Consider the following 26,630-nt stretch of genomic DNA (forward strand, 5'->3'; position numbering starts at 1 on the left):
ATTCAGACAGAAGACTAACAGACTAAGATGGCTTTCATAATCACGTAAAGTCAAGAGCCTTTTTGTCTCAAAAGGAAAATGTTATTGAGGTTGATGTCTTTATCTGTTATTATCTTTTTCACAAGAAACATGTTAACTGTAATGACCCGATCGGTCGTTTTGAGTATTACAATCCTGTTTTTTTTTATTTACTACTCAATTTGTGCTTTTACAATTGTTATGGGACTTGTCGGGTTAATTGGTTCGGGTCCGGTGAACTTTTAAAATGAATTGAGACACTTAGTTTCTAAAATAAAAACTTAAGTTGAAAAGGTTGACCGGATGTTGGTTTATGTGTAAACGACCCCGAAATAGAATTTTGATTGTTCCAATAGCTCTGTATGATGATTTTGAACTTAGGAGCGTGTCCGAAAAATTATTTGAAAGTCCGTAGTTAAATTAGGCTTGAAATGGCTAAAATAGAAATTTAAGTTTGGAAGTTTGACCGGGGAGTTGACTTTTTGAGATCGGGGCTCCGATTCTGAAAATTGAAATGCCTCCGTTATGTCATTTATGACTTGTGTGCAAAATTTAAGGTCAATCGGACTTGATTTGATAGGTTTCGGCGTCGAATGTAGATGTTGGAATTTCCTAGTTCCATTAGGCTTGAATTGGGCTATGATTCATGGTTTTAGCATTGTTTGATGTGATTTGAGGTTTCGACTAAATTCGTATGATATTTTAGGACTTGTTGGTGTAATTGGTTGAGGTCCCGGGGGCCTTGGGTGAGTTTCAGATGGTTTAACGGATGAAATTTAGACTTGGAAGATGGCTAAAGCTGCATATTTCTGGTGTCTGGTTTCCTTCTTCGCGTTCGCGGTGGGGGTCACACATTCGCAAAGAACAATTAGAGAAAGGTGAAGACTAGTTCTTCGCGTTCACGGAGCAATGGACGCGTTCGCGAAGGGTGAGGGCCAGTGTGCATCGCGAATGCAAGAGAGGAGACGCGTTCGCGAAAAAGAGTGAGGGCTACGGTGGACTTCACGCGTTGGGCTATGCGTTCGCGAGTGAGGCGTCGCGTTCGCGAAGGCTTGGGATCCCTGGTCATCGCGTTTGCGAGAGGACCCTCGCGTTCGCGAAGAGGAAAGTTTGGGCAGCACATTTTTGTGCTTCGCGAATGCGAGGCAGTTGCGTTCGCGAAGAAGGAATGCCTGGACAGAAAGTTTAAGCTCTAAATTTTTAGCGATTTGGAGCTCGGAAAAAGGCGATTTTCGGGAGATTTCAAGAAAAACAGCGGGGTAAGTGTTCTTAACCCAATTTTGATCAAATTACCTGAATCCATGGTTGTTTTTAACATTTGATTGGGGCCAAATACATAGACAACCACTTAAACTTGGCACCAATTTACACTTAAACATTTAAACTGAGACTTGTTCCTATTAGGCACTTAATCTATCTTCAAACTAACCTATTAGACACATTCAGCTTACGTGGCACAATGCGTGTACCACACTTCATATTCGAGCGTGAACAACCAGAATTTTTGCTTTTAGTATTTTTTCCTCTCTTTTTCTTCTCTCTCCTCCACGATCTCTCAACCTTCCCCAATTTTTTCATAAACAACCATGAACCTTTTTGGTCCCCTTCAATCTTACTCCAACGCACAGGTGCCATGGTCCCTTTCTTCTCAACCTTATGTCTCTGTCTCCCTAAAGTTTCCACTACAAAATATAAATTCCTCTCTTTCTGTTTAACTCTCTCTACAGATCTTTGAGGACCTCATATAATTACAAAAAAGAAAAACGTATAGGCGCCTATTTCCCAATAATTTACTCTTTGTGCTATATGATGGACTTTGGAATAGAGAGCTACACCAACCCCACCGCCACCACTGCAACTGCCGACGGCAATTCCAATTATGATATTCCTCGGACGTTGTCGTCTTCTATCAAACCCTTCTTCTTATTAAATTCGATGACTCACTTTGAAAATTCAGGCGACTAGGGAAATTGGACACCTCACATAAATTTCTAATTGTTATCGCCGTTATTTCTCCAACACCGTCAAACTCCTCTGTGACATGTTTTGTTTCAGTTCCATCATTGCCTCACCAACACCACCTTCTTTAACTCTCCGCCATCAAACACCGACCGTAAAAGCATTTGTCGTAGCCCTGAAATTTCCAGCACTTGTTTTGTTTCAGAGCAAGATAACTCTGAAATTTGCCGGAAATAGTGAGAGGGGGGAAGGGGGTGCGACGACTGTTTTATTTGTTTCATTTTCTCAAAAAAAATTTTAACTGAAAAGACACTTGGCATTTTTTATTCCTTATTCTATCATGTAGGAGCGTGTGAATTTCACGCAATGTATTTTGTGTACGGGTTAGTCACAAAGTGTTTAATAGGTATAGATTGACTTAAGTTAAAGTGTCTAATAGGAACAAGTCTCAGTTGAAGTGTTTAAGTAGAAATTTGTGCCAAGTTTAGGTGGTTGTCTATGTATTTGGCTTTTAATTGGTGAATTAATTTGGAAGATTTAGAAAACCCACTTGGTTTAAATTAAAGATTTGAGGGTCGAGATGATGTCGGAATTTGGTAAAAATTTGTATGGCTGGACTCGTGGTTGAATGGGCGTTCATATTTTTTAACTTTTGTCGGGTTCCAAGACATGGTCCCCACAGGCGATTTTTGAGTTAAATTTCAAATTTTATTGAAAATCTGTATTTTCATATGGAATTAATTCCTATAATTTGTGTTGACTGAATCAAATTAATTGTGACTAGATTCGAGCTGATCAGAGTCGGAAAATCGAGGGAAAGACATTCTTATTGACTGATTGAGTTTGGCTTGAGGTAAGTGGCTTTCCTAACCCTGTGGGGGGGGGGGGGGAATACCCTTATGATTTGATATTGTTGTAACATTTTTATGATATGTGAGCGTCGTGTACGCGAGATGACGAGTGCGTACGCTGGCTAAATTTGGAAATATTGGTTCTTGCTGAGTAGTCTTCTTTTAAATTCTTTAACTGAGTGGCTCTAGTATATGTAGTGATCATGTTTAGTCTAGTATCACATGTCTACGTGCCCTAACTCTTACTTGCAATATGTGCAACATGCTTAGCTGAATTACCTGCTTATTTGTTTTAATTTAAATCTTTAACTGTGAGATTCTTGCTGTAAATTCGTTGTTTCCTTCGGATATCTGTTGCATATTTACTTTGGGACTACGAGGCGGTTCCTCGAGAGATCCCCCTGTACTGCATATTTACTTTTGGGACTACGAGGCGGTTCCTCGGGAGATCCCCCAGTACTGCATATTTACTTTTGGGACTACGAAGTGGTTCCTCGGGAGATTCCCCTGCACTACATATTTACTTTTGGGACTATGAGGTGGTACCTCAGGAGTGCCCCTATTGTTTACCTCTATTTGTTGTGTTGTTCACTTCTCAGTCATTTCGTTATATTATTATATCATCTGTCTTACTTTTCTATTATTTTCAATAGGGCCTAACCTGGCCTCGTCACTACTCTACCGATATTAGGCTTGGCACTTATTGGGTACAGTTGTAGTGTACTCATACTACGCTTCTGCACATCTTTTTATGCAAATCCATGAACTTCTTATCAGCCCAGATATCAGTGAGCTACCTGTGTGCGGAGACTTCAAGGTACATCTGCCAGCGTCCGCAGACCTCGGAGTCCCTCTCTATCCTTATCATGTTGTTTTCCTTATTTTAGTAGACTCTGATGTATAGAGACATCAATATTTCTCTTAGAAGCTTGTGACGTATTTCTACCGAGTTTTGGGAGATTGTAGTTCTTTGATTTGCAGTTTTCATTTATTACAACTATTGAGGTTTGAGTTTCAAACTCTTATTATGTTATTCAGCAATTTGTTAGGCTTACCTAGTCTTAGAGACTAGGTACCATCACGACATCCTACGGAGGGTGAATTGGGGTCGTAACAAGTTGGTATCAGAGCTCTAGATTCATAGGTGTTATAAGTCACAAGCAGGGTTAGCAGAGTCTCACGGATCGGTACAGAGACGTTTGTACTTATCTTCGGGAGGCTACGGAACTGTTAGGAAATGTTCACTTCTTTGATTCCTTATCGTGCGCACTTATTGACTTTGAAATTCTAAACCTTTGTCTTTATATTCTCTCACAGATAATGAGGACACGCACAACTGGATTCGATGATCAGACACTCACGCCCCCTATTGGAGCTGCAAGAGGTCGGGGTCGGGGAATAGGCTAAGCCAAAGGCCGAGGAAGACCACGTGGTACATCCAGAGCACCTGCACGAGCTGTTGCAGAGGAACCACCAGTAGCTCCAGTTAGAGAGCAGGCACCTGAGACGCCTGTTACTACCCCTGCACTTCAAGAGACTCTTGCCCAGTTTTTGAGCATGTTTGCCACACTAGCTCAGGCAGGGTTGATTCCACTTGCTCCTGCCACATCTCAGGTCGGAGGAGGAGCACGGACTCCCGCCGCCCGTACCCCAGAGCCACGGGCCCAAGTTGACCATGCCTCATAGGTTATACCAGTGCAGCCAGTTGTCCCAGTTCGGCCCGGGGTTAGGACATCAGTTTCGGAGGGGGAACAACTCAGGATCGAGAGGTACAAGAAGTACCACCCTTCCACTTTCAGCGGTTTGGCTTCAGAGGATGCTCAGGGTTTTCTTGAAGAATGTCACTGCATCCTCCATACTATGGGTATTATGGATTCTAGTGGGGTTTCTTTCACAGCATTCCAGATTAGAGGAGCGGCCTACCAGTGGTGGTGGGCATACGAGTTGGATAGTCCGATTGAGGCATCTTCACTCACTTGGACTCAGTTTTCAGATATGTTCTTGAGGGAATATGTTCCTCAGAGTCTTAGAGATGCATGGCGCGCAGAGTTTGAGCAGTTACACCAGGGTTCTATGATCGTGTCATAGTATGCGGTTTGATTCAGTAATTTGGCTAGGCATGCACCAGCCTTGGTTGCTACTGTTCGAGAGCAGGTTCGTCGATTTATTGAGGGGCTCCACCCTAGTATTAGATTCAGTATGGCCCGAGAGCTGGAGATGGACATCGCATACCATCAGGTGGTGTCAATTGTTAGGAGATGGAGGGTATGCGGATCCGGGAGAGAGAAGAGAGAGAAGCTAAGAGACCTCGAGATTCTGGCACGTATAACAGTTCTCGTGCCCCAACTACAGCTCGTCAGGGTAGGGGTTGTGGGAGTCGCCCTGTTCATTCAGCACTTCCAGCCGCCAGCGGTACTCCGGCCACTCCTAGGCCCTAAGATCCCTATTATGCACCACCAGTGTCTAGTGTACCTCTTGTACGAGGTGCTTCCAGTGGTCAGTCCAATCGATCAGGCCCGAGCCAGTCACAACAGCCACATCCTCCGAGAGCTTGTTTTGAGTGTGGTGACACTCGTCATATGGTTAGGGATTGCCCCATATTCAGGAGGGGTGCACCTCCACAGATTTCGCAGGCCCCACCTATTCCACAGGCCCTCAGGCTTCTCAGGCCATGATTACTGCACCAGCTGCCACTCCACCAGCACAACCATCTAGATGCGGAGGTCAGATAGGTGGAGGTCGCCCTAGAGGGAGAGGTCAGGCTAGATATTACTTGCATCCGATTCTGTTATCACAGGTATTGTTCCAACCTGTCATAGAGATGCATCAGCCTTATTTGATATAGACTTCACTTATTCTTATGTGTCATCTTATTTTGCCCCATATTTGGGCATATCCCGTGATTCTTTGAGTTCTTCTGTTTATGTATCTACACCCATGGGTGATTCCATTATTGTTGACCGTGTGTATCGGTCGTGTTTGATTATTATCAGTGGTTTTGTGACCAGAGTTGATTTATTATTGCTCAGTATAGTGGATTTCGATGTTATTTTAGGCATGGACTGGTTGTGATCCTATCACGCTATCCTTGATTGTCACGCCAAGACGGTGACATTGGATATGCTAGGTCTACCACGGGTAGAGTGGAGAGGTACCTTGGATCATGTTCCTATCAGGGTTCTTTCATTTCTTAAGGCTCAACGAATGGTTGAGAAGGGTTGCGATGCGTATCTGGCCTATGTGAGAGATGTTAGTGTTGATACTCCTACCGTGGAGTCAGTTCTGGTAGTAAGGGACTTTCCGATATATTCCCAGCAGATCGTCCGGGTATGCCACCCGATAGGGATATTGACTTTGGCATTGATTTGTTACCGGACACTCAACCCATTTCTATTCCACCATATCATATGGCCCCAACAGAATTGAAAGAAATAAAAGAGCAGTTACAGGAGATGCTTGATAAGGGTTTTGTTCGGCCCAGTGTATCGCCTTGGGGTGCTCCTGTCTTATTTGTGAAGAAGAAGGATGGTTCTATACAGATGTGTATTAATTACCACCAGTTGAACAAGGTTACATTGAAGAACAAATATCCATTGCCTCGTATTGATGACCTATTTGATCAGCTTCAGGGTGCTAGAGTATTCTCTAAAATTGACTTGCGTTTAGGCTATCACCAGCTGAAGATTCGGGAGCCAGACATCCCGAAGACTGCTTTCAGGACTCAGTATGGTCATTACGAGTTCCTTATGATGTCTTTTGGGCTGACCAATGCCCCATCAACATCTATTCATTTGATGAACAGTATATTTCAGCCCTATCTTGACTCATTCATCATTGTGTTTATTGACTACACTCTGGTGTACTCCCGGAGCCGGGAGGATCATGAGCAACACCTGAGGACTGTGCTTCAGACTTTGAGAGAAAAGAAGTTATATGGAAAATTTTCAAAGTGTGAATTCTGGCTTGATTCAGTGGAATTTTTGGGTTATATATTTTCGTGCGAGGGGATCCAGGTAGATCCGAAGAAAATTTAAGCAATGCAGAATTGGCCTAGGCCGTTATCAGCTATTGAGATCCGGAGTTTTCTTGGCTTGGCGGGGTATTATCGCCGATTTGTAGAGGGTTTCTCTTCTATTGCTGCACCTATGACCAAATTTACCCAGAAGGGGGCTCCGTTTAGGTGGACCGAGGAATCTGAGGAGAGCTTTCAAAAGCTCAAGACAACTTTGAGTACAGACCCAGTATTGGTATTACCTACAGGTTTAGGGTCTTATACTGTGTATTGCGATGCATCGCGTATTAGTCTCGACGCAGTGTTGATGCAAGACGGTAGGGTGATTGCCTATGCGTCCAGACAGTTAAAGGTACATGAGAAGAATTACATGGTCCACGACTTTGAGCTAGCAGCTATTGTTCATGACTTGAAGATTTGGCGGCATTATTTGTACGGTGTCCATTGTGAGGTCTACACCGATCACATGAGTCTACAACATCTGTTTAAACAGAAAGATCTTAACTCGCGGAAGCGGAGGTGGTTGGAGTTGCTTAAGGATTATGATATCACCATTCTCTATCATCCCGGAAAGGCCAATATGATGGCCGATGCCTTGAGTCATAAGGCGGAGAATTTGGGCAACTTAGCATACTTACCGGTAGCAGATAGGCCTTTAGCCTTGGATGTTCAGGCCTTGGCTAACCAGTTTGTTAGATATTTCCGAGCCGAGCCGAGTTCTAGCTTGTGTGGTTTCTCAGTCTTCTCTCTATGATTATATCATAGAACGTTAGTGTGATGACCCTCATCTGCCTGTCCTTAAGGACACGGTTCAGCACAGTGATGCCAATGAAGTCACTATTGGGGATGACGGTGTATTGCGGATGTAGGGCAGGATATATGTGCCTAATATAGATGGGTTGCATGAGTTAATTCTCCAGGAGGCTCACAGTTTGCGGTACTTCATTCATCCAGGTGCCACGAAGATGTATCAGGATTTGAGATAGCACTATTAGTAGAGGCGAATGAAGAAAGATATAGTTGGGTTTGTAGCTCGGTGTTTAAATTATTAACAGATGAAGTACGAGCATTAGAGACCGGGCGGATTACTTCAGAGACTTGAAACTTTGGAGTGGAAGTTAGAGCGTATTACCAAGGACTTCGTAGTTGGGCTTCCACGGACTTTGAGGAAGTTTGATGTTGTTTGGGTGATCGTAGATCGGTTAACCAAGTTCGCGCATTTTATTCCAGTTGGTACTACTTATTCTTTGGAGAGGTTGGATGAGATTTATATCCGCGATATTGTTCGCCTACACGGTGTGCCAGCGTCTATCATTTCGGATCGGGGCACGCAGTTTACATCATAATTTTGGAATGCAGTGCAGCGAGAATTAGGTACACAGGTTCGGTTGAGTACAACATTTCACCCTCAGACGGATGGACAGTCCGAGCTCACTATTGAGATATTGAAGGATATGCTACACGTTTGTGCCATTGATTTTGCGGGCTCTTGGGATCTGTTTCTTCCACTTGCAGAATTTGCTTACAATAACAGCTACCAATCGAGTATTCAGATGGCTTCGTATGAGGATTTATATAGGAGACGGTGTCGGTCTCCGGTGGGTTGGTTTGAGTCGGGTGAGTCTAGGCTATTGGGTACTGATTTGGTGCAGGATGCTTTGGAAAAGGTTAAATTGATTCAGGACCGACTTCACATTACGCCGTCTAGACAGAAGAGTTATGCCGACCGGAAGGTCCGTGATATTGCTTACATGGTTGGGGAGAAGGTTCTGCTCAAGGTTTCACCCATGAAAGGTGTGTTGAGATTCGGGAAGAAGGGCAAGTTGAGTCCTAGGTATGTTGGGCCTTTTGAAATACTTAAGAAGATTTGAGAGGTGGCTTATGAACTTGCGTTACCGCCTAGTCTATCGGGTGTTCATCCAGTGTTTCATGTATCGATGCTCCGGAAGTATGTCGGGGATCCGTCACATGTTTGGGATTTCAGTACAGTACAGTTGGATGGTAATTTGACGTATGATGTGGAGCTGGTGACCATTTTAGACCCGCAGGTTCGAAAGTTGAGATCAAAGAATATAGCTTCAGTGAAAGCACAGTGGAGGGGCCAGTCAGTCGGAGAGGCTATGTGGTAGATTGAGCGGGAGATGTGGAGCAAATATCCACACCTATTTGAGGCTCCAGGTATGATTCTAAACCCGTTCGAGGGCGAACGTTTGTTTAAGAAGGGGAGAATGTAATGACCCGGCCGGTCGTTTTGAGTATTTCAACCTCATTTTTCCATTTACTACTCAATTTGTACTTTACAATTATTATGCGACTTGTCGGGGTAATTGGTTCGGGTCCGGTGAGGTTTTAAAATGAATTGAGATACTTAGTCTCCAAAATGAAAACTTAAGTTGAAAAAGGTTGACCGGATGTTGGCTTATATGTAAACGACCATATAATAGAATTTTGATGGTTCTAATAACTCTGTATGATGATTTTGGACTTAGGAGCATGTCCAAAAATTATTTGGAAATCCGTAGTTAAATTAGGCTTGAAATGGCTAAAATAGAAATTTAAGTTTGGAAGTTTGACCGGGAAGTTGACTTTTTGATATCGGGGCCGGAATCTGATTCTGAAAATTGGAATACCTCTGTTATGTTATTTATGACTTGTGTGCAAAATTTGAGGTCAATCGGACTTGATTTGATAGGTTTCGGCGTCGAATGTAGAAGTTGGAATTTTCTAGTTCCATTAGGCTTGAATTGAGGTATAACTCATAATTTTAACATTGTTTGATGTGATTTGAGGTTTCGACTAAGTTCGTATGATATTTTAGGACTTGTTGGTGTAATTGGTTGAGGTCCCGGGGGCCTCGGGTGAGTTTCGGATGGTTAACCGATGAAATTTGGACTTGGAAGATGGTGAAGCTGCAGATTTCTGGTGTCTGGTTTCCTTCTTCGCGTTCGTGGTAGGTGTCACTCATTCGCGACGAATAGTTGGAGAAAGGGGAAGATTAGTTCTTCGTGTTCGCGAAGGATGAGGGCCAGTATGCATCGCGAAAGCGAGAGAGGAGACGCGTTCGCAAAGAAGAGTGAGGGCTAGGGTGGACTTCACGCGTTGGCCTACGCATTCGCGAGTGAGGCGTCACGTTCGCGAATGCCTGGGATCCCTTGTCATCGCGTTCGCGAGAGGACCCTCGCGTTCACGAAGAGGAAAGTTTGGGCAGCACATTTTTGTGCTTCACGAACGCGAGGCAAGGGTCGCGGTCGCGAAGAAGGAATGCCTGGACAGAAAGTTTAAGTTTTGAAAATGGGACTTCATTCCATTTTCCATTTTTAGTGATTTGGAGCTCGGTACGAGGCATATTTCGGGAGAGTTTCAAGAAAAATAACGAGGTTAGTGTTCTTAACTTAATTTTGGTCAAATTACCTGAATCCATGATTGTTTTTAATATTTAATTGGTGAATTAAGTTGGAAGATTTAAAAAAACCTCTTGGTTTAAATTGAAGATTTGAGGGTCGAGATAATGTCGGAATTTGGTAAAATTTATATGGTTGGACTCGTGGTTGAATGGACGTTCATATTTTATAACTTTTGTCAAGTTCCGAGATGTGGGCCCCACAGGCAATTTTTGAGATAAATTTCGAATGTTATTGAAAAATCTGTATTTTCATATGGAATTAATTCCTATAATTTGTGTTGACTAAATCGAATTAATTTTGACTAGATTCGAGAGCCGATCAGAGTCGAAAAATCGAGGAAAAGGCATTCTTATTGACTGATTGAGCTTGGCTTGAGGTAAGTGTCTTGTCTAACCCTGGGAGGGGGGGAGGGGGGAGGGAGGGAATCCCCTGAGGAAAAGTAACAGCACAACAAATAGAGGAAAACAACAGGGGCGCTCTCGAAGTATCGCCTCGTAAACCCAAATGTAAATGCTCAGAGGGGGATCTCCCGAGTTACCGCATCGTAGTCCCAAAAGTAAATATGTAGCTGGAGGATTTCCCGGGGTATCGCCTCATAGTCCCAAAAGTAAATATGCAAACAAGGGGATCTCCCGAGGTACCGCCTCGTAGTCCCAAAGTACATATGCAAACAGGGGGATCTCCCAAGGTACCGCCTCATAGTCCCAAAGTAAATATGCAAACAGGGGAGATGGAAAAATAACTCAGCAAGAACAACCTCTTCTTAAATATAAATTTCTGATAAATATATTAACGTCTCAATTTAAACTTGTTTAATTAATTATTTGCGGATGGAATATCCATAATGTAATTCTTTCCATGAATTGTCAACTCAACAAGAACACAGAATTCACATACAATTCAAAGTAGCAATCATACCAAATTATCATATAAAATAAATTCGACAAACAAAGAACGAGGCATGACAAATAAGGATTTAATAAGTGCCACCAATTTCTAACTTAATACTTAAAAATGCCCACGACTTTAAGCCAACAAAATTTACACGTATAATCCCGAGTACGTACTTGTCACCTCGCGTACGCGGCTTTCATATTATACAAATGGCACATACGACTCAATGCCTAAGGGGTAATTCCCCCACTCAAGGTTAGGCAAGATACTTACCTTTTTGAAGTTAGACCGATATTCCAAAATAGCTTTCTTAATTGAATTGACCTCCGGACAGATCAAATCTATCCAAATTAATTGTATAACTTCATTAAAATTAATCGAAAATAATTTCGGATAATAAAACGTCGACTTAAAAGTTTATTCTAAAATGTCAACGCGGGGCCCATCTCTCGAAATTCGACAGAATTTTTATGAAATTCGAACCCCTATTCCGATACGAGTTCAACCATACCAATTTTATTAAATTTCGATAATGAATTGACCTCCAAATCCTCAATTTAAGGTATAGAAAATTTCTACCATTTTCAACCCAGTTCACTAATTTCATGATAAAAACAACAATAGATTCATATATTTTAACCAAAATCGAGTTAGGAATTCTTACCCCAATATTTTCCTTGAAAAACTCTCGAAAAATTGCCTCACCCGAGCTTTCTTCATCCAAAAATGGAAGAATGAGAGGAAGTCTCATTTTTTGACTTTATTCTGCTGCCCAGGGGTTTGTTCTTCGCGTTCGCGATGAACAAATTCTTCAACAACCATTTTCAAACTCTTCCCAGGTAGCCTATAGTATAATAGTCATAATGTTTTGTACAAAACTCCAAATGACAACTGGTTTAACTTTTTGAAAACTAGTCATCAAGGGATACAACTTTCATGTTTTGATCATCTCTCAATTCCTTATATATTTCGAGATATAAGCTTCCAAAGTCAGCCCTGTGCAACAAATATTTCTTCTTCACGATTTCCAAACTCTTCCCAGACAACCTGTGATTTATCCACCATATCTTTTTGTACACAAATCTAAATACCAAACAATTTGATTTGCTAAAACCTAGACACAAACATTTCTTCTTCACGATTTCCAAACTCTTCCCAGACAACCTGTGATTTATCCACCATATCTTTTTGTACACAAATCTAAATACCAAACAATTTGATTTGCTAAAACCTAGACACAAAAAGCTACAACTTTCATTTTTGGATCATCTCCAAATTCTATATAGATTGCAAGATATAAGCTTCCGAAATCGGGTGACGGACAATATGAATTCCTTCTTCACGAACGCGAGCGCCTCTTCGCGAACACGAAGAACAAAATCCCAGAAGCCAGATCCTTCTTCGCGAACACGAGAGGCTCCTTGCGAACGCGAAGAAAAAAACCAGATATCAGAAAACCAGCATCCAAAGTAGCCCAAAATGATCTGATAACACCCGAAATACACCTGAAACACACCCGAGGCCTACGGGACCCCAACCAAATATACCAACAAGTCCTAAAATACGACACGAACTTAGTCGAGGTATCAAATCACATCAAACAATATCGAAACTACGAATCACACCTCAAATCAAACTTATGAGTTTATGAAATTTCCAAATTCTATAACTTGTGCCGAAACATATCAAATCTATCAGGAATGACCCCAAATTTTGCACACGAATCATAAATGACATAATGGATCTATTCCAATTTTCGGAATCGAATTTCGACCCCGATATCAATAAAGTCAACTCCTGGTCAAACTTTCTAAAAATCTTCCATTTTACAACTTTTACCAAAATGCGTCGAATTGTCCTACGGACTTCCAAATCTAAATCCGGACATATGTCTAAGTTTGAAATCACTATACGAAGCTATTGACACCATCAAAATCCCATTCCGGAGTCGTTTGCTCAAAATTCAAACTCCGGTCAACTATTTTCATTTAAACTTCAAAAATAAGAATTGTTCTTTCAATTAAATTTTGAATCTTCCGAAAACCAAACTCGACAATACACGCGGGTCATAATACATGTTACAAAGTTACTCAGGATCTTAAGTCGCTGAACGAAACGTTAATTCTCAAAACGACAAGTCGGGTCGTTACAAGAACCTTTCTATGGACAGGAAACATGGAGGCTTCCAAAAAGGCATTACGAGCCTGGGATAAACTATGTCTACCAAAGAGTACAGGAGGACTAAATCTTCTGAACATTCACCTATGGAACAAAGCGGCTATGTGTAAGCTACTATGGAAGTTGAGTAAGAAGAAAAATATCTTATGGGTGAAGTGGATTCATATATACTATGGGAAAGAAGACTCGATGTGGGATAAATTTCCCAAGCAAGCTTGTTGGATGATACAAAAAGTTTTTAAAGCTAAGCAATATATTGAGAAAGTTGGTATGACCAAAGAAGATTTGATGAATCTAAGCTCATTTTCAATCAAACAGATGTATCTAAAGATGCTTGGAGAGTACATAAAGGTTAGCTGGAGAAGATTAATATGCAACAACACGGGATCTCTTAAATGGCTGTTCATAGTTACTATGGTGGCTCATGGAAGGTTATATACAAAGGATCGGCTAGCTCACTGGGGAATGGTGGTGGATCATACATGTCTTTTGTGTCAGGCAGCATTGGAAAGTATTGAACATCTATTCTTCAGATGTATTGTATCTACTTTTATTTGGGGAAGATATTGGAATGGCAAGGTATATCAAGGAATGTTATGGAGTGGATTGAGGAAATACAATGGCTTGAAAGTAATCACAGAGAGAAGAGTGCAGCAGCCACATATGGCAAGAAAGGAATTTAGTGGTGTTTCAGAGCAAAAGAAGACAACCTACATAAATTATCAAGATAATCATCCAGGAGGTCTTTGTGAGAACTAGTATGTGCAAGAAGCTGAACAACATAATAAATAATATGAACTTTTATCCTGTCTTATAAAGATTTTAGGCTATTTGACAGGGTGAACTGAGTAGAGTCGGAGAGCAAACCTGGGGTAGTCCAGTTTGATGTTTTCTGCTTTTTCTTCTTGAGCTGTATTCTCTTAGTTGGTAATAAAATTGCTTATTTACCAACAAAAAAAATAAAAATGAATATCAATTTATATAGTAAACTTGTAGGAGATAATAGTAGAATGATTTCAATACTTCTGAGATTTTTACACAAGTAGTATATGGATTAGATTAATAAAAGTTTTGGTCAAACCTTAAGTGCTTATAAGCTAAAAAATAATAAGTTGGGGCGACCAACTTATAAATTTTGACTTATTTTAGCTTATAAATACTTTTAATTTTACCGGACATATAGATAAGCCGAAAATAACTTGAAAGCTAGTTATAAGCTTCCCAAACACCCTCGTATAATTACGAATAATTATGTGTTCTATTATATTATGAAGTTAACCTTAAACACAGATTTTTTAAAATTAAACATGGTTCTACTAAATAGTTGAATCCTTTTATTCGTCCAACATGTACATTTTTCCTTAAAAAATTCATTGCATTAACATAATGGCCAGGAGAATTCAAAAAGCATTATGACGCTAGGGATCGTTTGGTATGCCAAATAAGATGGGATAAAATGTGATACTACTAAATTTATACTATTTTTGATTAACAGTATAAATTTATCCTGGGACAAATTTATATCATCAACCAAACATAGTATGAACTTAGTCCCAAACTTAATTCTGAATATCCCACCTTATCCCATCAAACTTGGTATTACTCTATCCCACTTGAACCCACCTTCCAGGTGAGATAAATTAGCCTAAAAATTATAATCTCATGACTATAATCCTGAAATAATTTAAACTGCGTACCAAACTACCCCTAAGATTTGAAAGTTTAGCCAGGGCCAAGCTTAGGATTCCACTACTCGGGACGTCCTATCAGGATTTGGTTATTTTGGATGGTCAAAAGACTCTTCCGCTTTCCTGTCTTTATCTTTAATTTCTTGTGTTGGTTGCTCTACTTTCTAGCTGGTGTTAATGATTTTCTGAATTTTACACTACTGTATTTTTTTCTCTATACTGTTGCATGCTTGCTAGGAGCCAACGATCTGCCGGAAACAGCTCTCTACTTGCATAAAGTAGGGATAAGGTTGCGTGCATAATACCCTCCCCAGAACCCCTATTTGTGAGATACACTGGGTTTTTTGTTGTTGTTACTTTTGACTAACTTCACTTGCACTTTATCCAGATTTCACTCTTTCGGCATATTCTGAATTCATCAGACAATAGAAATAGTCAGTCGAGGCTGTATTTCATATTTTGAGATAGCTATCCTCTCGTGTATCACTTTCATACGTAATGCATAGTAGCAACATACGGCCTACGCTTTGTTTTCAACAATTTGACCTGAAAATAAAAACTGATAAATAGGAAAACTCAGTTTTTTCCCGTTTTTAGTTCTGCTTCTGTGAAGCACAATATTTGAGAATCCATAAAACAAACTTAAGACATCAACCCTTGAGTTTTAGGGACAAATGCATCAGCAAAATTGATGTTGCTGTTTTAGAGTCAAATCAAGCTTATCGAAAGGAAAAGGAAAAAATAAGTAAAACAAACTTACTGTCAGAAAGGAAATCAGAAATCAGACCAAGCTCTTGTTCTGAACAATCCATTGTTCTCCACTTTATAATTAACTTATTTTAACCGCTATTACAGAGCAAGAACACAGGAGAGGAGAGGCGTGCTATTCTATATGTATACTGCTTAAGTTAAAACTGATAATAACCAGAACATAGATTTCTAAGATTACATAAGAAAATTAAACTTAAGTAAAAGAGTTACAAAAATAAAATATAAGTACATTATATTCCAACTCCCTTGCTCGGAAGTAGGCAACAATGTTTTCTCTCTCCATCCAGCAACTATTCACAAGAATACTGTAATAACCGTTGCTTGTAACAGTTGAAGTATCCGTGTATGTGTCTGTGTCTGTCTGTGTCTCTGTCTATATCTATGTGTATATTATGTGTTTTATGAGTGTGCATACAACATACATTAGAGATTTATTAGTAAACCAAAAAAGTATCTCACCATTCCTAACATCTCTTCCAGATTATGGTGAAGTGCTTGAAGTGACAGCAATTGACAATCTTTCCTGGAACACCTAATAAAATGTATAACATGTGATATAAATGAATATATGGCATGATGATCTATTGAAAAGCGGAAAAAAAACAAGGAATATATGCCAAGATTCCATCAAAGAATTTTGGCATAGGCTGCAGAAAAAGTATGCTGGCATAGCATAACTGCTCATTACCATTCTGAAGTGTTCCAACTCTTTACCAAGCTCTGCCTCAAAGTCTTTCACTGATGGCAGCACATTATCAGGGGAGGGCAAATTTCCTGCTTCAAGCACCTACAACATTCATGGCGTAAATGACGTGACAATGCAAATGCTTAAACTTTTAAGTATGCATTGTCAGGAAAAGAAGTATGCATTTACTTCTACAAACAATTTGATTATCTAATATTGGTCAAATTTATTTACATGAATACATAAGGGTTGCAGCACCTGGAGAAAAACTTCCATGCAGCTGAGCTAATTCTTAGATTGCTGAGGTTAAACCTGTGTCTTTAATTAGCTAAAATCAGAGGTGCTTGGGAGTAGGTCACACTTTTCATCCTAGACAAATTGGAAGTAGTCAATATTATAGCCTGTTTGGCCAAGCTTCTCCCCAAGCCAAAAGTGTTTTTTTTTTCTTTCAAAAAAGTGCTTTTTTCGTCAATTTGAGGCGTTTGGCCAAGCTTTTTTTTGGGGGAAAAAAGTGCTTTTGGCTAGAAGCAGAAGCAGTTTTGAAGAAGTAAAAAAAAGTAGCTTCTCCCTAGAAGGGAAGCAGAAGCAGTTTTGACTTTTCTTCCTACCAAAAATACCCCTTGCAAAATATTATATATACCAAAATAAACTTAGTTTAAACTAATAAGTAATATAAAATGACTTTTGGGATGAACTTTCATATTTATTGAATGATTTTTTGATATATTTAAATTATCTTGAAAGAATAAAGTACTTTTCAATTTTATTTTATATTTTACTTAAATAAAATAAAAAACTTAATTGTTATCTTTAATAATAAATATTTGTAATTATTTATCTACTTAGATAATATTAACTATTAAGCAAATCTTTTCGTGTCTTTATTTGTAATTTGACACTTAAAAGCACTTTTTGAAAAGCTTGGCCAAACACAAATTATTATTCGAAAGTGCTTCTCAAATTGATTAGTCAAACACAAACTGCTTTTCTCCAAAAGTACTTTTTTGAAAAGCACTTTTGAAAAAAACACTTCTGAAAATAAGCTGATTTTTCCAGCTTGGCCAAACAGACTATTAGTGTTTTTGAGTCCAATTGATTAGAAGCATCTATGCATTTAGAATTTATTTTGTGCCAATCTTTGTAACCAGGACGCTAATGATAATGTTCTCTTCTTTTCTTTATACTATAGTTTACCAAAATAAAGTAGAGCAAATGTGTCAAATAGTCTAATTGTCTGAACCAATATGTCCTCAACAACAGTTATTCATCACTTGATAATAAAATAAAAATTAGCCTTCAGAAGGAAAATTCCACCTCGCGTAATTTTTGAGAATTGCGATTGTTGTCTAACAAGCAAAAAGCTGGTATGATCTATCACAAGCATTAAAGCAGCAAATGTGAATGAACGACCCAAAACATATCATGTATCTTCAGATGACAATGGGACTTGTTGCCTCTGTGAGGAAAATATCAGATCGGCCAGAAGATATAACACATGATGAAATGTCAGAACCATTTTTGCCTCCTTCTATAGCATTAAGAAGTTGTACCACAAGAGATCAACTGAACAGAATCACATGGGTTCCTAGAAGATATAAGGAAGAGAAACATAAGGATGACTGTAAAGGTTATATACCAATTTAAATCCTTCACAGGTATGTGAGAATTCCGCATTGTCGATGTTGACCAGCTGAAGTTGTTCTATTGCAGCAGATACACGTAGAATTGCACAAAGAATTCTGGATTTCCATCTCATCTAAGGTAGAAAGATAAGGGTTAAACAAACATAAGAGCTTCCATCTATGCTAACATGTTATCTGCATTTATCTTATTCATGTCAATTTACTGACATGGGTGTCGGTATTCCGTGCATATCTACAAAATATATTGAAAAAATTGCTAAAAGTTGAACATATTCGGGGGTGTTGGTACTTAGAGCAGATTCTTCAAAGTTAACAAAACTTGCTAAAAACTGAACTTACGCATGCCAGATACACACCCATAATGCAGTTAGAGAGTGTAGAAGTCTCTATATCACAAAAAATTAAGATAGCTCTTGGTCAAAACACAATATGATACCTCTTCTGTCAATTCCTCAAGCACAACATGATCACACTTGAGAAGTTTCTTTCTATGGTGCCGCACAAGTAAAGCTATTAACTGGAAGCTGACGAAAATGCCATCAGTTTTCAATCTGAATCTTATTCTGAGTAAATAAGGGAGACACCATACCTTAACCTCTTCATCATTATAACCATGCAGATGGTCACCATTCTGCACAGTAAGTTAAGCTTGTCATAATAAATTACATGGGAATGCTCCCAATAACTCTTTCTCAAGGTAGATAAGAGAACTGAATCAGCTGAATCCAGATAACTAATCATTAAATAATATCAATGACAGATGCCTCAGAATATCTATCCCTCTATATCTCTATCTTTAGCTACTGTCTGTTTATTGCTTCATTTTCACTTCTTTTGAGCCGAGGGTCTTTCGGAAACAACCTCTCTACCTTCATTAGGTAGGGGTAAGGTCTGCGTACACTTCACCCTCCCCAGACCTCACTTGTGGGATTTCACTGGACTTGTTGTTGTTGTTGTTGTTGTATATCTCTATCTTTAATATGAGAAACTAGGGCCTGTTTGGTTTGGATTAGTTCACCCGATTTAATCAGTATGTCTAATTAATTCTCTTTTATAATCAATTAATGTTCCGTTACTGTTTAAAAAATCGCATTTCTCAAAAATGACTATCATCTTACCGAAACTTATTTATTGAATTATCTAATTATCACTATTCTAAATCAAAATCATTTTCAAAAATATAAAACCAAACAGGCCATGACACAGCTTTAATTATGCAATGCTATTCATTGAAACTCTTGCACGCAAATACACCAATCAAATCTTTTTGTCACTTTATGGTTGCAGCATTACATGAACAAAAGTTACCTAAACTCCTGCACATGCAATGGCACAGAAATTTATCTGAATCTTCTGAGTAGAGAAATAAACACATACCATTATAATATGGTAAGACTGCTTATGGTAGCCCTTTTTACCAACATAAAGACCGATTTTGTGAAGCAAACAAGCTGCCTCAAGATACTCAAGATCTTTATCCTCCAAGCATACAACGAATCCATCAGAACCATTGCCTGATTCATACCATTTTCTCAAACCATCAAATATCTCCTACATCAAGAACATTAAGAAAATCATCTCAAAACAGTATTTCCGCCCTAAAAATATGGAACCAGAGATGGTGAACTTCTTATTGTTTCCCATTCCGAATTATCAAATACCTTCGCAACACTATAGCACAATGCAGCAGATTTCATGCGCTGCTTGTTATTAAACCTTGTCGCGAGCCTCACTACAGACCTCCACCTTGCATTCACCCTCGGATCATAATGATTAAAAACTTCCCCTAACTTCTCTGCAATCACACCCTCCCCTAATGCATATACAGAAACCTCCATCTCCTCAATCTTAAGTTCCTTAAATATCTCCTCCAATAAAACTGCCCCTGCCACAATAAATTCTGATCTCTTCTTGAAAAAACTCTGCCTTTGAACCATCCCCCCAACTCTTCTCTCTTCCTCGCTCAACCTCTTCACTAATCCCCTCAATTCTTCCATTGTAAAACTCCAATCCCTCCTATTTTCCTCAAATATGCCCACATTTCCCTCCATCTTACTTGCATAGCCATGGAAAATAGCCTTTTCAATATTCCTAATCGTCCCTGATGAACCAATCACTTTATTAATATCGTAATGCTTAACCTTCTCGCTCAAACCCGAGGCTCGGATTATACCCTTAATATTTTCCCGCATTTCTGTAATTTCAGGAAATTTTTGAGTTAAAGTGACATGCCCCAACGCTAGTGAAATGGAGAACAGAATGTTGCCCTCTTTGCCAATTACGAACTCGGTAGAGCCACCTCCTATGTCAATTGTAAGAACTGTACGGTCATGAACAGGATGAAATTGAAGTATACCTTGGTATATAAGGCGGGCCTCTTCGAGACCGGAGAGTACGTCAACTTGCAGGCCTAGGGTTTCATGGATCGTGTTAAGGAATTGCGATTGATTGGAAGCTTCTCGAACAGCTGAAGTGGCTACGAGGCGGGAATGGGAGGGAGGAACGCGATGGGACTGAAGAAGATTCTGAAACTTTCGAAGTGCTGTCGTGGCGCGTAGCTGGGAGGCAGTGGAGATAGTGGCGGAGGTAGTGGTGGTGGTAGTATCAAGGCCGAGGAGTACTCTTTCCTTAAACCGATCGAGGGTGAGGAAACGGCCGGTGGAAGGGTCGGCGCGAACTATGAGGAGCTTGAAGGAGTTGGTGCCGAGGTCTACGGCGGCGAAGAGGTTATCTCTGACGGCGGGAATTGAGGTGGTGTTGAGAGGAATTGGGAGATTGGCCGACATTTACTCCGGCATCGACTGAAGTATGCCAATTGTTACTCTGTTTAGCTATCGCTTTTCTCCTTTCTGATTGCTTGCTTCCCGCATATAAATCACGCATAAATTATTCACGCGACTTACTAATTGCTACTTATATAAATAGTATTTGAAAATGCATTGTGATACGTTCACTGACTTTGCACACTAAAAGTAATTAATATTACGGGTATAACACAAAAAAAGAAATTATTTTTTCTTGATATACTAAAAATAAAAATATATTTTTAGATTATTGAATAAGTAAAAGTGAACCAGAAATATTTAGTAAATGCAACTTACAATAAATCGCATGCCTCTTTTGTACGCCACTTATACATCACATTTATGCTATTTCCGATAGCAAATTTATAATTCCATTTATAGAATGCGATTTGTCATTCCTGAACTAGCCTTACATATTCCTTGGTTATTAACTAGGTTCCCTATCTACTACGCAAAATTAGAAATTGGGTTTCAATAGAGGCTATATAGGAGTTTTATAGTTTTACCAATAAAAATCAAACTAATTACTCTTGCCTGCTAGAGTTGTTCAAAATCAAATTGAAATCGTTAACCGAATCGAACCGATGGCTTATTGGTATCGAATTATCAGGGTAATGGATGGCGAACGGATTGAGATTTTATAATTAATGGCTTAATAGTTTGGGGCGGATTACTCAATTTTCTTATCGGATAAACCGTTAACCCGTTAAGAATTTTTATATTCAGACTTTCCTATGGATCTTGAAGTAGTAAGAACTCCTAAGACTCGATATCAATTCCAATTCAGACTTTTTCACCCGAATTTTCAATTCTATCCAGCTCATCAAGTCTGTTAGGATGCGTACAAGAAGTCAGTCAACAAAATCACCCATAAAAAAGAATTCATTTCAATATTATACCAAAAAAAATTATTTCGTTTAGACGATAAACCGCTCAATAACCGCCCGATAATCGTTAATCCGATATCAATCCGCCCATTGTCTTATTGGATGGCTAGCGGATTACTACATTTATAATCCGATAACCGATAAGTCGAACCGTTAAACGTAATTATACGCTCGGTCTGCCCGATAACCCACCCCTATTGCCTAACCATTTACTGTTCTATCATCAAACTAATTACCTTTCATACCCATCATAGTAATTGTCTCTTTTTTCTCCTTTTCTTTTTTCTCGTTTTTCTTTATTCTTTGCTTTTTTTTTTCTCCTTTTATGTTTATTTTCCAATCATATTGTTTTTTCAACCATAATCTGATTCCATGCTCAATTTTGGCTCATTTTTCTCTTTTGTTTATTTTTTTTTATTTTTTGTTCCTTTTCTAATTTCATTTAAATCTTTTTTCCTTTTATTTCCTTTTTCTGCATAATCTGATTTTATTCACTTTTTTTGCTCCTTTTCTTTATTCTTCTTTTTTTCCTATGCAATAATAAAAAGATAACCGATATTGATACTCCCTCCGTTTCAATTTATGTGAACCTATTTCCTTTTTTAGTATGTGCCAAAAAGAATTACTTATTTCCCTATTTGAAAATAATTTACCTTTATGCAATGATTTGTAGCCATAAAAATATATATGCGCCTCATTTTGCACCACAAGTTCAAAAATCTTCTCTCTTTTCTTAAACTCTGTGCCCAGTCAAATGAGTTCACATAAGTTGAAACGGAGGGAGTATAATATATTTTTGTCTTACCTTTTCTCATTTCTTTTTCTGTAGATCTTTTTCATTAGTATAATAAAGTGGCATATTAGTAGTTAATGTTAATGTGAAAAACTTGCCACAATAGTATACCAAAACTGCATATAAATATACCAAATAGGTATATTACTATTTTATATCTCCAAACACATGCTTCTTATACAATGAATATTATTTTCATGGAACTCTATCAAAAAATTTATTTAAGAAAATATTTGCAAGGACCTAGTTGGAAAAATTAAAAATAACTTATTTATTACTGTATACTATAACAGTAATGTTACTATAACCATGACTTTAGCTTGGCACAATAGCACCTAAATCATTCAATAGAATAGCAGTCAAAGTATACTATTATGGTATATTATATACTATTACAACATATTGTTGCAGTATATTGCATATTATTACATGTTATAGTATATTGTATACTATAACAGTATACTGTTGCAATATAGCTATATACTTCAAAGAAGGTGTCTTGCAAACCCCCAAAATATTTTAATGATTAACATTATTAACTGGAACATAAGGGGAGTGAAATCCAAAGGAGCGAGCATAAGATTGGCCAAATTGATCAGGATGCACAAAATTGATTTTGTGGTGTTACATGAATCATTCTTGGTTGCAAATCAGTTAGAGCATTACAAGAATATTATGGGCTTTGATCATGCGGCTTTCAATAAAAATAGCAAAATTTGGTGTATGTGGAGGAATAACACTAATTGCACTATCATCAGCAATAGTTTGCAACAGATTACTCTGGAGGCCAATCACAATGGAAATAAATTCTGGATAACATGGGTCTATGCTAAATCTACTATTAAAAAAAGAAGGAAACTTTGGCGCAAAATCAGGTCTGTCCATCATTGCATCAACGGACCACGGACTATTCTAGGAGACTTCAATGTTATTACGAATGCTGATGAAAAGAAAGGTCGTGCACCTTACACCCTAAATGAGAGCAGAGATTTTCCTTCATGCATGGAGGATTGCGAGATGTGCGATTTAGGCTTCAGTGGCTATCCTTTCACCTAGTGCAATGGCAGGTGCAGAAGAAATAAAATAAGCGAGAGGCTGGATAGGGTCATGATTAATGAAGACTAGTCAGATCTTTTTCATTCTAATACGGTCTACCACAGAGGCAAGACTGGATCTGACCATAGTCTTATGATTTTCAAAGCTGGAAATGATAATGCTGAATTCACCAGGTACTTTAGGTTCCTCAATTTTTGGACCTCTCAAAGTGACTAGATGCGGGAAAAAATCTTTTTAAAGGGCATCTCGGCGAAAGAGGACTGAGAACCATAAGGCGAGCGGCTGGAGTAGATCCTAAAGAGATACCACTTCCTCATGAATTTATCTTGAATCGAGATCTTTTGGCTCAACTTTATCCCAGTTTGCCGAGGGAGAAACCCCATTATACCCCTTTCTATTTCGACTTCTTTGAAAGGTGAAAGAGTAAGAAGCTAGACCGACCTGCTCTTAAATTAAAAGCAGCAAGAGCAAGTAAGTAGGCTTTTCTCCGCAAGAACAATCTTGACTTTCTTTATACTAGGAAATCTAAAATATTGACATTCAGGGCAACTACCTTTGGGTCTTACAACAGAAGCTTAATTGTTTCTAAAGGCCTAAGCAACTGGTCCAAAGATACCATTGGTGATGTTTTTGAAACAGTTAAAAAATTAAAGACTGATATCTACCGATTAGAGGAAATCTATGATGCTAACGACACTATTAATAACAGGCAGACTCTTAGTAAGGCCCATACTGAATACACCAGATGGCTAAAGATTCAAGAGTCCATTTTCAAACAGAAAGCAAGAATCAAATGGGTAGAGGAAGGAGATGCCAACACTAAATATTTCTATAGTGTAGTGAAAGAGAAAAGAAGGAAAGCTCATATACACAAAATTAAAGATGCCAATGGAGGATGGATTGAGGGTAATAAGGCCATCTCTAATGTTGTTGTGGGCCACTTCTCTAAACTCTTTGAGCACAGCCCCAACGATAATGATCTATTTATTTTACAATGCGTGGACTCACTTATTACAGATGAAGACAACAGATACATGTATGAATTGCCAGATGAAAAAGAGATAAGGAATGTTGTCTTCTCCATTGATCCTAATAGTACCGTTGGGCCTGATGGGTTTGATGTGCACTTTTATCAAGCTACCCTGAATATTATTAAAAATGAGATATGCCAATTTGTTCAACCTTACTTCTCCGGGACCAGTCTTACTAAATACTTCTCTCACACAAACCTCGTTCTAATTCCAAAAGTATCCTCACCTTCCACCTTAGACCAGCTCAGACCTATTAGTCTGTGCAATGTATCCAACAAGATTATCTCCAAACTCTTATCTACCAAATTATCCCAACTACTCCCCAAACTCATCTCTGATAACCAAACAGGTTTCGTCAAGGGCAAGATCATTACTGAGAACATCCTTCTGGCCCAAAAGATTGTCCATGATATTCGTAAGAATAACTAGGGGCAACATTGTTATTAAACTCGATATGTCCAAAGCCTATGATAAATTATCTTGGAGCTTCCTTACAGTTGTGTTTAGAAAACTGAACTTCTATGAGGTTGTGATTGATATGATCTACAGGCTTCTTGCTGACAACTGGTACTCTATCCTGATCAATGGTACAAGATACGGCTTTTTAAAATCCTCCAGAGATTTAAAACAAGGGGACCCCATATTCCCCTCTCTCTTTATTTTGGATTCTGAAGCACTGACCAGAGCACTAAATAAACTCCATGAGAATAGCCAATTCATTGGCTTATCTATGAGCAATAGTGGCCCCAAGATCAATCACTTGAGCCATGCTGATGACTTGGTTCTCTCCTCCTCAGGAGATAGGAATTCTATCAAACTCATCATGGAGGTCCTCAATGACTATCAATATGCTTTGGGGCAGGAAGTTAATAGAGATAAAAGTTTCTTTCTCACTCAAAACTCAAGAAACCGAAGGGTGAACATTAGGATCAAAAGATGGACAGGATTCAAACAAGTGAAATTTTTCTTCACTTATCTAGGCTGCCTAATCTATATTGGAAGAAAGAAAAACTTATACTTTTTTTTATCTCGCCTCTAAGGTGCTTAATAAAGCAGATGGTTGGCAAAAGGAACTTACTGTCATTTGGGGGTAGGGCTATCATTATCAAACATATCTTGCAGTCCCACTCTCTACCTACTTGATGCTATGGTACCACCAAAAGCTATTATTAGTCAAATTAAAATGTATCTCTCTAACTTCTTCTTGGGAGAAAAGGAAGGCAAAATAGCTATCACTGGAGCTCCTGGGAAAACTTGAGCTACCTCCACAATGAATGGGGAGTTGGTTTCAAGAAGTTTCAAGACATTTGCAACTCATTTGATGCTAAGAGATGGTGAAGATTTAGGGTCGAAAATAATTTATGGACCAGGTTTCTCAATATAAAATATTGCCCTAGATCTAATCCACTATCCAAAAATTCTGCTCCTAATGACTCCAATTCCTAGAGGAACTTAATGAGCACTAGAGATATAATTGATTCTCACATTTTCTGGAAGATCCATGAAGGCACCAACTTGTTTTGATGGGAAAAATAGACCCCCGCAGGTCCTATCAACATACATAGCAACCACACTCAGAAACCTGGCAATGCAAGAGTTTGTGAATTTATCCACAACCAAAGCTGGAATATGAAGAAATTACAAGACATTGTCAATAAATATATCTTAAGCAAAATTTTTCAGGTGGATATAGGCCAGCAACATTGCAAAGACAGGGCTATTTGGACCCCTAATGTCTAAGAAAACTTCACATGTGCTTCTGCCTTCCATCTCCTAAGACAAAAAAGAGAACTCACGCCTATGATGTCCAAGGTATGGATAAAGGAACTACTTTTCAATATCTGTAGAATTATTTATAAAAAGTTTCCCTTTGCTAACACACTTAAGAGATTTGGTGTTGCTTTACTACCCAATTGTATTTGCTGTAGAGCTCCTAAAAGTGAATCTTTGAACCAT

The 26,630-nt window shown here is 38.8% G+C and overlaps 2 protein-coding genes across 11 annotated transcripts; one reads left to right on the forward strand and one right to left on the reverse strand.

The window, feature by feature from the left end:
* The first annotated feature begins 13,313 nt into the window (after positions 1 to 13,313).
* Positions 13,314 to 14,075, forward strand: LOC138905027 (uncharacterized). The gene has a single exon (XM_070193531.1). It carries the CDS (start codon positions 13,314 to 13,316, stop codon positions 14,073 to 14,075), a length of 762 nt encoding a protein of 253 aa, XP_070049632.1.
* Positions 14,076 to 15,888: 1,813 nt separating this feature from the next.
* Positions 15,889 to 21,008, reverse strand: LOC104105530 (uncharacterized). Of its 10 annotated transcripts, none has more exons than XM_009613867.4 (8): positions 19,765 to 21,008; positions 19,481 to 19,654; positions 18,693 to 18,734; positions 18,540 to 18,620; positions 18,097 to 18,216; positions 17,775 to 17,831; positions 16,464 to 16,562; positions 15,889 to 16,307 (listed from the first exon to the last, which is right to left on the reverse strand). In XM_009613867.4, exons 1-8 carry the CDS (start codon positions 20,887 to 20,889, stop codon positions 16,257 to 16,259), a joined length of 1,749 nt encoding a protein of 582 aa, XP_009612162.1. In that variant the 5' UTR covers positions 20,890 to 21,008; the 3' UTR covers positions 15,889 to 16,256. The 10 variants fall into 10 exon arrangements, 9 of the variants coding, with proteins under 9 accessions (XP_009612162.1, XP_009612159.1, XP_009612158.1 ...); XM_009613864.4 differs by having other exon boundaries at positions 15,889 to 16,154; positions 16,235 to 16,307; positions 18,540 to 18,734; XR_011409416.1 differs by having other exon boundaries at positions 17,775 to 17,988; positions 18,540 to 18,734.
* Positions 21,009 to 26,630: the final 5,622 nt, after the last annotated feature.

Source organism: Nicotiana tomentosiformis, chromosome 1, assembly GCF_000390325.3.
Source record: "Nicotiana tomentosiformis chromosome 1, ASM39032v3, whole genome shotgun sequence".
In the NCBI taxonomy this organism is placed as follows: Eukaryota; Viridiplantae; Streptophyta; class Magnoliopsida; order Solanales; family Solanaceae; genus Nicotiana; species Nicotiana tomentosiformis.

Bases quoted from the DNA above. Each gene is read 5' to 3' on its own strand.
- LOC138905027 (XM_070193531.1), top strand. From the start codon at position 13,314: ATGGAGGCTTCCAAAAAGGCATTACGAGCCTGGGATAAACTATGTCTA.
- LOC104105530 (XM_009613864.4), bottom strand. From the start codon at position 20,889: ATGTCGGCCAATCTCCCAATTCCTCTCAACACCACCTCAATTCCCGCC. The intron at 18,217-18,539 runs GTATCATATTGT...TTTCTACCTTAG, and splicing joins TTGAGGAATTGACAGAAGAG to ATGAGATGGAAATCCAGAAT. The intron at 16,563-17,774 runs GTGGAATTTTCC...TGAATGTTGTAG, and splicing joins ATTCTCAAAAATTACGCGAG to GTGCTTGAAGCAGGAAATTT.